The following is an 11,038-nucleotide window of genomic DNA, read 5'->3' as shown; positions in this document are numbered from 1 at the left end:
GTTGTACTCCAAAACTGACAACAACAAAACATCTTCCATATGACTGCATTGCCGAAACTGGGGACAGAGTCTTGGGTGAAGGAGAAAAAGATAGCTTTATTGCTTTGCCAGGCAAATGGGGCCACAGCGGGCTAATGCCTTAAAGACTGTGCCCTGCTTGGGAAAGATTAGGAGGTGGTTTTATAGTTTGGGAAGTGGAAAATGGGGCCGTAGATAGGATTCTGGGTAGAGGCATGTTTGCATTGTCTTTCGAAGCTGGTGTTTAGTGGCCCCAGGACTGGTTCTGGTGGTCCTCCTTCTTCCGGAAAGAAAAATGCTTCATCAAGGAGTTCTACCATTTGTTGTGGGGCTTAGTTCTGCAGAAAGGCTCAAAGATATTGTTATGTATATTCTTTGAGGAGGAACCAGGCCCTGCCCAAGGCTGCATTATTGTCTCTGGACGGCTCCTCCCTGGTCTCTGCATCCCCTCCCTTCCCTGATTAGCAACTGCCCTTGGAACTCAGGGAAGGTCATGGAGGCTGAAGCTTATCCCCTAAAAACAAGAAATGGGGGACACAGAAAGGTTTGTGTGTGCTCGGGAGCCTCACAAGGGCCCTGCTTGGTTACAATAGGAAGGAAGATCCGTTGGTCCCTCAGATCCACCCCAACCAAATTCCCAGTCTAAGGCATCAGAGAGAAGCAGGTCCTAGATGACATAAAAACCGTTTAGCTTAGCGTCTAATGGAACGTGTATGTTCCATGATTTATGGCATTGCTCTGGTCCGATCCGCCTCTGGGCCATCCTCCAGGCTATACCCAGAGCTCCAGTTCTTCAAGTGATGTCATGACTCTGCCCTCAGTTCTGACAGGTGTCCCCGTCTCCCTCAGGATGAGGTCTTCACTCCTTGGTGTGGCACTCAATGTCCTTCCAGAGCCACCCCTGCCAACCTCCACTTGCATCTCTCCCACTCCCTCCTGCCCTCATTCTCCAGCCATTCTAAAGGTTCCATCTATTCAACCCTACACCAGGATGTCAAAGGGAGCTCTGAGGTTGGAACAAGCATTCCAAACAAAAGGAACAGCATGTGCCAAGTCCTGCTCCTCTCAAGAGTCATCTCACACGTCACTTCCTACAGAAGACCCCTCTGGCTGACTGCCTCTCCCCGCAGTCGCCACTGTCCCTATGATACTTGGGTGTCCAGAATATGCTCCTAATCCATCACTCAGTTATCCTGCAATTACATTCCCTGGAATGGAAGTTAGCACATTTTGATGTTTTATCCACTTTGTATCACTAGCACCTCTCTGCTTGTGATCAAGTGAAAATAAAGGGATGAGTCAGATTTCTGTCTAAGGACTTGGTCAGTAGAGGCTACTGTGTTCAGATGAAATAATAGCTAACTCTTTTGTGTCTGGTGCTTGCTAAGAATGTTACCTATGTTAACTCATCCAAAACCCTCCAGTCATCATCAAAACCAGCCTGAGGCAGGCATCTTTATTGGGCCCATTTTACAGATGGGAAAACTGGGGCTCAGGTGGTTAAGTAATTTCCTTTAAGGCAACACAGCTAGAAAGCAGCAGAGCAAGGACGCTGGTCCAGGGAGTCTGGCTTCAGAGTCTGATCCCTTGTCCATTTCACCCTGTGCCTCTCGAAGGAAAGGGGACCTAGAGGTGGGAAAGACAGTGCAAAATCTCTGCTGGAGCCTGGCGTGTACTCAGTGTTAACCCTGACTTCGTTCTCCACATTAGCAGAATCTAAAGCTTCTCCTGGGGTTATCTCAGGAAACTTGGGCATCCAAACCCCACCCAAACCCGAACCCAAGGGTGCCAAGCCTCAGCCTTGGCAACAGAAACTGGCAGGGCTGTACCCTCACAGCTGTGCATGGCCCACCTGGGGGCCCTTCCTTTTGTGTCCTCTGCCAGCCCCACCCAGCCCTTTCCCCAGCTGCCAAGACCCTGCCTCTCACTGCCCCCCCTCCCCCCTGCACCTGGCTGCCCCTGGCAGGCGGCCCCAGACCCCTCATGGAGGAGGAGAAGATTCCTCCAGCTCTGAGCAGCTGCCAGGCCATGCCGGAACCGGCAGGCATCTTCTGGGCACCACTCGCCACCCCACCAGGCCTGGCGTGCCAGCAGTTCCACGTTAGGTTGATGGCCCTGCACAGCCCCATGGAGCTACTATTTTTAATTTAATAGGAGAGTCGGAGGAGAGAGATGGTGCCCAGGGAGGGCGTTGTAAAAGCTTGCGGGGTGGGGGAGGGGCGAGAGACAGCAAAGTTTGTAATTATACACCAGGCAGCCAGATTTGATGCTTGAACAGAAAGGTTAAATGTTACATTCGGAATAAAATGAGAAAAAAGAGTTCTGATGACAGTTGCCCAGAGCTAAATAAGGAAAAAAAAAAAAAAATACTCCTTGCCCAGCTCTTCTCCAGCTCCTTCTTTTCCCTTATACTCATTTCTGTATTTCCCTCCTCTGCCGTTCAAGGCTCAAGAGTACACAAATAAATCAGTTTGGAGCACAAAGATTACAGCTTGGTACGTCAACACCTTGATTGCAACCCCAAAGCAGCTTTCACCCAAGCCTGGAAAAATCACATGTCTGTATCTCTCAGGTCAAGGAGTCCAACAGGGCCCAGAAAACCCAGAAGGTGGTCTGGAACTGTGGGTAACAACGTGGGCTTCAGTGTGGATATACCTAGGTTCAAACAGCTCCTCTGCCAAGGGACAGATGCTAGGGGCTGACTCACCTGATGCCCATCTGTATCTTTCTCTTTCAACTACTTCTAAGCAATGACTCATACGCAGAAGTCAACTGGATGCGGCTTTTCTATAGAGAGATGGCACCCTCCCTTTCAGCCTGCCTTTTCCTGCAGGAGATATCGGTGTGATGCCTGGAGCTGCTGCAGCTATTTTGTGACCATGAAACCACAAAATAAAGTGGAAAAGGAGAGAGTTCCTAATGATGTAGATGTGCCACTGTTCAGGTGGACTGCCTATGTGTTACCTGAGACCAAAAAAAAAAAAAAAATTCCAATATGTTCAGCTGCCTTTGGTCTGGTTTTGTAGAAATGGTGAATCCATTCCTAACTGTGGCAATTAATGATTTGCTTGAGTTTGACTGTAAACTTGAGCAGGTGCTTAACATCTCTAAGCTTCAGTTGTCTTCTTTATAACTGGGGACAAATAACACTTATTTCAGTGTGCATGCAAGGATTAAATGCAACTCCATTTGTAAAGTACTCACCACATGCCTGACAAGGCACAGGTGCTGCTGTTGGTATTCATACTCTTCATCAATAGGAAATATCAAATTATAAAATTGAAAGTCACATCTCATATGTCAATGCATTTTTCTAGTTTTTTAAAGTGCCTTTTTTTTCTTTTCTTTTCTTTTCTTTTTCTTTTTTTTTTTTTTTTTTTGCATTTTAGGGCTGCATCTTTGGCACATGGAGGATCCCAGGCTAGGGGTTGAATTGGAGCTACAGCTGCTGGCCTACACCACAGCCAGAGCAATGCCAGATCCAAGCTGGGTCTGCAACCTACACCACAGCTCACGGGCAATGCCAGATCCCCAACCCACTGAATGAGGCCAGGGATCAAACCCGCATCCTCATGGATACTGGTCGGATTCGTTTCCGCTGTGCCATACCGGGATCGATCTCTCATCCTTTATTTTAGCTCATCCTCACCCCCTAATCTCTGAGAGGAGGAAGTCTTACTCCCTATTGTACACCTGATAGACCCAGAGAAATAAGACAACTTGAGCAGGGTAGCATGGTTAACGACAGGGCCATCCTGTCATCAAGTCTGACTCCCGAGTCCCTGGGGCATTCTAGGACCCACTTCAGCCCCTGGGGACCACTGTTGGTTCAAGTTTGGGGATAAGGATATGGCTGAGGGAATGTGGTTCATGTGTTGAAGACATGAACCAAAGGTGACATGAACCCAAAGTGAGCTTGACTCTGACCTCCCAATCCCTCCTGCTATTCCTGAAACATCAGGGTTCCCTGAGGTTTGGTCCTCTACCCACTGTGCTTGCTACTCTAGTCCAGCCTTTACTATCAGGGAACAAAGAGCCTCTTGCAGAAGCGGCCATACAACAAAGGGGTTGAGAGCCCAGATTGGATCTGAACCCCACTTCTGCCACTTATCAGAAAAAAAAATTGTTAAATAAATAGTAAATTAGGACTCCTTTCTCTGTATTCGTTAGAATAAGCAAAAAGCTTCTGTAAATAGCAATCTCCAAATCTCAGCATCTAAACAGAATTGATTCTTCCTCATGTCCCAGGGCAGTGGGGGTTGGGGGCCGTGGTGTTGGGTGAGGTGAGGGAGGAGCCTCCTTCCACCTGCCGCCTAAACATAACTTTTGTCTATACATCGGGAAACCAAAACATTCATGGGTCTCACTTTATTGCAATATTTGCTTTATTGCAGGGATCTGGGACTGAACCCGCAGCCTCTCCCAAGTCTGCCCGTGTTTACTGCCGACACAATCTCCTGAAACCAGAAACCCCAGGTAGCTTCTTCCCCCTCTAAGTTCCCAATGTCCAGCATAGTACCAGGCACACGGTAGGTTCTCCAATATTTACTGACTAAATATTACACTAATAGGGATGCAAACTTCAGCTGAGCATCGGGACATCCGGGATGAAGTCGGGGTGGGGATGGGGGGTGTGGTAGCGGAAGAACAGGAGGCTCTGAGCCCTGATCTGCTCTGCTCAGTGAGAACTGTGGTCCCTAAAGTCCTCACAGGATGCCCCAGCTCCACCCCAGCACTCCGTCCTCCCCAAGGGACTGCCCACCCTACCCCCATTCAACACAGAAGCCAGCACTTCCAAACAAGTTGTTTATTTGCACATATAAAACAAGACCCTGGCCAGGGGCCCTGGGACAGGCAGGGCACAGCCATCTCCCTGTAGCATGTCCTCCCAGGCCAGAAAGACCGTGTGGGTCTAGAAACTTCAACTCTCCCTGTCCCCACCCTCCCCATCCCTACTCAAAAATAAGTCTCTCTTGCCCCAGTTAAAACCTACTCCATCAAAGGAACAGGACCACCCAAGGGAGATGCCAGGACAAACGAGTGGCTACAGAGCATGGAGATGGCCACTGGCCACTCTCATCCATCCCAGTGGACCACACCCTGTTCTCCCATGGGTTGGATCCCATCTTGAAACAAGATAAAACCCTAGGATTTAATAAAAAAAAATAATAATCCCTGGAGACCTCCAAATTCCAAAACTGGCTAACCCCACCCTGGCCCCACCCCTATTGCTGGAATGGATCCACCCGTGCCCATCTGATGGGAGCCGGGTCCCAGGAACCAGCCAGCGGGTCACGGCTTTAAGCTCTCGTCATACTCCTCTCTGGTCAGCCATCCAGACTTGTACGTCGACAGATGAGCCACTATGGATGCTCCCAGCCACACGCTAAAATTCCTGTTGGAACCCATCCACACGCTAGCATGGCTGGAGCAGAAGTGATCAGCAACCAACTTGCACAGGCGCTTGGTGAAGCCAGGATAGAGGGTGTTGCCCCCGCAGGCCACGAGGTGGGAGACGAGCAGAGGCTGCAGGGCGGCCTCGCAGGTCTCGATGGACTCCAAGGCGGCCTGGGAGATGCTGGGCCCCTGCATGTCGAACACCTGGGGGCTGAAGAACATCTCAGGGGCCAAGCGCTGCAAGGGGGTCAGCTCCACACAGGTGCCGTCAGGGAGGCGATAGGTGTTACTCTCATCCGAGCCCCTCGGCAGGTTCTGACAAAAGTCCAGCGCCTCCCCCAGATTCTGCGGCACATAGCACTTGTTCATCTGCGTGGTGCTCACCGTTTCCAGCTGAAACAGGTTGTGCTGGTTGACATTCTCCTTGAAGAGGCTCTTAAAGAGATAAGCCGAGAGATCCTGGCCTGCGAACTCCAGCGTCTTGGCGCTGGACCGCAAGGGGCGGCCCAGATGGAAAGGCTGCACGCGGCTCAGGCCATAGCCCGAATCCACCACCACGCCACTCAGGAGGCCAGATGCGTACAGAGACATCTCCAGCTGGTCAGCCAGGAGGACGGACGGGACATCCAGTAACTCAAACATAATCTGCAAGAAGGCAGGAGACAGACACTCAGGGTGTTTTTCTCAAGGGCCCAGATCCATCTCTGTCTTCCCCTCGCCATGCGTCTGCTCTCAAAGCTGAAGTCTGCACAGACCTGTGTCTTCAAGGGACTGGCTGGCCCCTTGGAGCTCACACTGGGGGAGTGAGGGGAGGGCTCTAGAGGGTTAGAAAGAGCCGGATTTGCCCTCCGGAGCTCACTTGATGAAAGCCTTTCCGAAGGCCATTTTGGTGGAGGTCTGGGAAGAGCCCTTGGCCTGTAAGAAACGGCACTGGGAGGCCTGGTTATGTGAGCAGTGGGGGCACAAGTGGCGGCCAAGGTCAAGGGACAGATGTGCGGCCTGAACTGTTTTTTAAGAAGAAAGAAGAGATGAGAAAAGAAACAAGTACTGCCTGTTCACTGCTGCCTCCAAAAAAGTGGGGAAAGAAGGGAGATGGGGAGGAGGGAGGGAAGAAGAGAAGGAGGGAGGGGAAGGAGAGGAGGAGGGAGGGAGGAGGGATGAGGCAGGAGGGAAGGGAAGGGGAGGAGGGAGGGAGGAGGGAGGGGGAGGGGGAAAGGGGAGGAGGGAGGGAGGAGGGAGGGTGAGGGGGGGAAGGGGAGGAGGGAGGGAGGAGGGAGGAGGGAGGGGGAGGGGAAGGGGAGGAGGGAAGGGAAGGGGAGGGAGGAGGGAGGGGGAGGGGAAGGGCGAGGATGGGAGGGAGGAGGGAGGAGGGAAGGAGGGATGGAGGGAGGAGGGAGGGGAGGGGAAGGGGAGGAGGGAAGGAAGGGAGGAGTGGAAGGGAAGGGGAGGAGGGCAGGAAGGGGAGGAGGAGGAGGGAGGAGGGAGGGGGAGGGGGAAGGGGAGGAGGGAAGGGAAGGGAGGAGGGAAGGGAAGGGGAGGAGGGAGGGAGGAGGGAGGGGGAGGGGGAAGGGGAGGAGGGAGGGAGGAGGGAGGGGGGAGGGAGGAGGGAGGGGGGAGGGAGGAGGGAGGACTGGGAGGGGGAGGGGAGGAGGGAGGGGAAGGAGGAGGAGGGGAGAGAAGGGAGGGAGGAGGGAGGGGGAGGATGGAGATACCCTCACCTCCTGGCAAATGAAGCCTAATTTTTAAAATAAAAACTTTTCAAACACCAAGACAAAGCCAGACTTCTCATCTTGAGGGTTTGGCAAAGTCCCTAGGCTAATTTTTCCCCCACCATCATCCCCTGGATCTTTACAGAACACCCCCACACACACACCTCAATTCCCCAGCTCTGGCTACGTTCCAAGTTTCTGACACTACAGAGGAAGAAAGGCTGTAAAACAGTCCAGCCTTTGGCCACTTACTGGCTTTGCAGGTGCACATGGGCCCATCTTCTCCCCAGGGGGAGGGAGCTCCCTCCTTCCCACACCCAGAGGATGGTCCCTTCACCATCCACGTCCCACATAGAAGCCAAGGTTCTCTTTCCCAAATAGAGAATCGACTATGACCCCACCCCCACCTAAAACGCCCCAGGAGTTTATTCATTTCGAGCAGGGTTGGCAGGCATTTTCTATAAACAGCTCGATAGTCAGGGTGGCCAGATGTAGCAAATAAAAATACAAGGTGCACAATTAAATCTGAATTTCAGACAGACAACAAATAATGTTTCAGTACAGCCCATGCAATATTTGAGACCTACTTATACTAAAGCATTCTTTGCTGTGGGTCCGACACTCAAATCTATCGTGTATTTGTATCTAGCAAACCTACAACAGCAAATATTTTAGGCTTTATGAGCTAGAGTCTCTGTCACAACTCCTCAGCTCTGCAGTGTCAAAGCAGCCATGGATGATATGTAAATGAGTGGGCATGGCTGTGTGCCAATAAAACTTTATAAAAACAGATGGCCAGCCAGACTTGGCCCACTGGCTGTAGTTTGCCAATCCTTGATTTAAAGTAAAATCCCACCACTTCCCACAGCGCGCCGGACCCATGAGATCCGGTCCCTGAAAATCTCACTGTCCTGTCTCCCTCTTGCCACCCTCCTAGTTCACTGGGTTCCTGCATCAGGGGATAAAACCACCTCCTCAAAGAAGCCCTCCCTGATTACCCTCTTCAAAGAGGCTCCCCTTCTCCCCATAGTTATCACCCCATTGCAGTTTGTTTCTAGCTTCCTTTTTTTTTTTTTTTTTTTTTTTTTTTTTTAGGGTTGCACTCACAGCATAATGGAAGTTCCCAGGCTAGAGGATGAATCAGAACTGTAGCTGCCGGCCTACTCCACAGCCACAGCCACAGCAGCACCAGATCTGAGCCACATCTTCAACCTACACTGCACCCTGCAGCAACTCCGGATCCTTAGCCCCCTGAGCGAGGCCAGGGATTGAACCCACATCCTCATGGATACTAGTCAGTCTCTTAACCCACTGAGCCACAACAGGAACTCCTAATTTTATTTCCAGAACTGAAATGCTATCCGGAATTCTTATTTGTGAACTTATTCACGGTCAAGTCTTCCCCCAGAATATAAGCTTTTTGAGGGCCGGAATATGATCTGCAAACATTCACAGAATCCATGAGTATCCAGGGTTCCCTGGGCTCCGGGAAAACCCTGTCCACAGAGCCTCTTCTCCACCACATCCCTTCTGAAGGAGGCGTCTCTGTCCGCCCCCTCTCACCTAACGCAAGAGCCAGGCACACACGATGTACTCAGCAAACGCGTGTGGGGCAAATTATTTAGAAAACAGAGTTTCTAGGAGTTCCCCTTGTGGCTCATCAGCTTAAGAACCCAACTGGTATCTATGAGGATGTGAGTTCGATCCCTGGCCCCGCTTAGTGGGTTAAGGATCCAGCATTGCCATGAGCTGTGGTGCAGGTCGCAGAGGTGGCTCAGATCTGGCATTGCTGTGGCTGTGGTGTCGGCTGGCAGCTATAGCTCTGATTTGACCCCTAGCCTGGGAACATCCATATGCCATCGATGCAGCTGTAAAAAGGGAGAAAAGAAAAAAAAAAAAAAAAGGCACATTTCCTGATGCCCATTCATGTCTGAACCCAAAGTGCCAGGCTATTCCTTGCCGCCTGGTGAGGGAAGCCCCCAGAAGACCATACCTCCAGGGTCTTCTGTCGGTCACTAGGCTCCTTCAGCGGGGACTCCGTGACCATCACAGGTGAGTCGTCATGCTCCTGCCTGTGCTTCTCCAGGACAAATGACCAGAGGTGCTCCACACCCTCCCAGTTAAGGACACGGCCACGCTGCACGGGGTAGCTAAAGGTGTCAGGCCGGCACATGTCGATGCCTAGACTCACGCGCCGCCGGGCGTAGCTGGGGCCGGGGTTCTCCCTGCAGGGGATGTAGTTCACGATGCTTGGGAAGATCAGCTGGGGCTCGTTCCACCCGGCCAAGCCGGACTTCAGAAAGCCGGACCCGTGGTCGATGATAATGGTTCTCGCAGCCATGGCAGAGGTGGCAGAGGTAGGATAGGTCTGCTGGATGTGGTTCCCGAGGATGCTTGGCCAAGAGGGACCACCTGTGGAGAGAAAGGATGGGAGTCGTGTGGGAACCCTTTCTAGGCCGCCATCGGCTTCACCCCAGAGCCAAGCCTTGGGCTCCCCTGAGGCTGCCTGTTCCCCATTCCAAGCCTCTGCACAAGCTGTCACCTGCGCCTGGAACATTCTCATCCTGCTCCTCCTATAAGGCCCACTCGATGGCCCCAACTGGGACGTCTTGACAACCCTGCCTTCCCACCAAGTTTCTCCCTCTGCCTTTGGCACGTCTGTCTGCACCAGGTGGATACACCTGCTCCCAGAGGCCCTATTACGCTTTGCATACTTGCAAGAAGCTTGTCATACAGGAAGTACATAGTGGACTTTGGCTGCCCATCTGAGGACCAATGGGACACAAACCATCAGCCTTGGGGTCACCACCCTCAGCGATAAAGAGGCCGCAGCGAGAGCAGCAGCAGTCAAGGTGACGGTGCTGACAAGAGCTGTGGCTGCCATTTCTGGAGTACACACCTCCTATCTGGTGCTACGCAGAGAGCTTGAATCTTTATTAGGTTGAACTATGCAAAACTGTCATTTGTGTCCATCGAAATGATCAAATATCAGCAATTTCATACAGTGTGACCTGACAAATGGTCTCCTTTCATTTTCACTACAATCTATCAGGCAGGTACCATCACAACACTCATTTTCCAGGTAGAGAAACCGAGGCCCAGAGAGATGACCGCTCCTGTCGCAGGGCCACACAAGTAATAAAAGCAGGGCTGAGGCCTCAACCCAAACCAGATTCCAAAGACCACGCCTGAGCATCAGGCGAGGCTGATGAGAAGATGTGGGTGTGGGAATGCACCATGCAGCCAACATATTACACATGGGAGGCTATCAGCAGGACATCCACTCCTGATTGCAGCCAGTTCCCTTATCTGTAAAAGTGGGGGGATACTAACCACCACGTTGAAAAGGTAGGTGTGGTTGTTGCCTGATTTCCAGACTTACTATAAAATTACAATAGCCAAGATAGTGTGGTATTGAGGAAAACCCCATAGAGCCATAGGACAAAATGGAGAGTCCAGAAATAGATCCACACAAAAAAAGGTCAACTGATTTTTGACAAGGTGCAAAAAAAAAAAAAAGAAAGAAAGAAAGAAAGAAAGAAAAAGAACTTGAACCCATGCCTCATACTCTGTAAAAAAAAATTAACTCAAAATAAATCATAGACCTAAATATCAAACCTAAAACTAAAAAAACTTTTTTTTTTTTTTTGCTTTTTTAGGGCTACACCCATGGATATGTAAGTTCCCAGGCTAGGGTCGAATCAGAGCTAGAGCTCCCAGCCTACACCACAGCCACAGCAATGCAGGATCTGAGCCGCATCTGTGACCTACACCACAGCTCGTGGCAATGGCGGATCCTTAACCCACTGAGCGAGGCCAGGGATCAAACCTGCATCCTCATGTGTTTGTTAACCACCGAGCCACAACGGGAACTCTTTTCTTTTTCTTTTAAAAGAAAACACAGCAGAAAAATC

The 11,038-nt window shown here is 51.2% G+C and overlaps 1 protein-coding gene across 1 annotated transcript; it reads right to left on the bottom strand.

Moving 5' to 3' along the window:
* Window positions 1–5,292: 5,292 nt before the first annotated feature.
* ACTL8 (actin like 8) lies at window positions 5,293–9,525 on the bottom strand. The gene is made up of 2 exons (XM_047793422.1): window positions 9,118–9,525; window positions 5,293–6,060 (listed from the first exon to the last, which is right to left on the bottom strand). Exons 1-2 carry the CDS (start codon window positions 9,463–9,465, stop codon window positions 5,311–5,313), a joined length of 1,098 nt encoding a protein of 365 aa, XP_047649378.1. The 5' UTR covers window positions 9,466–9,525; the 3' UTR covers window positions 5,293–5,310.
* Window positions 9,526–11,038: the final 1,513 nt, after the last annotated feature.

The sequence above is a fragment of the Phacochoerus africanus genome, chromosome 8 (genome assembly GCF_016906955.1).
Source record: "Phacochoerus africanus isolate WHEZ1 chromosome 8, ROS_Pafr_v1, whole genome shotgun sequence".
Taxonomy (NCBI): Eukaryota; Metazoa; Chordata; class Mammalia; order Artiodactyla; family Suidae; genus Phacochoerus; species Phacochoerus africanus.
The sequence above is the reverse complement of the archived record's forward strand: the minus strand, read 5'-3'. Positions and strand labels throughout refer to the sequence as shown.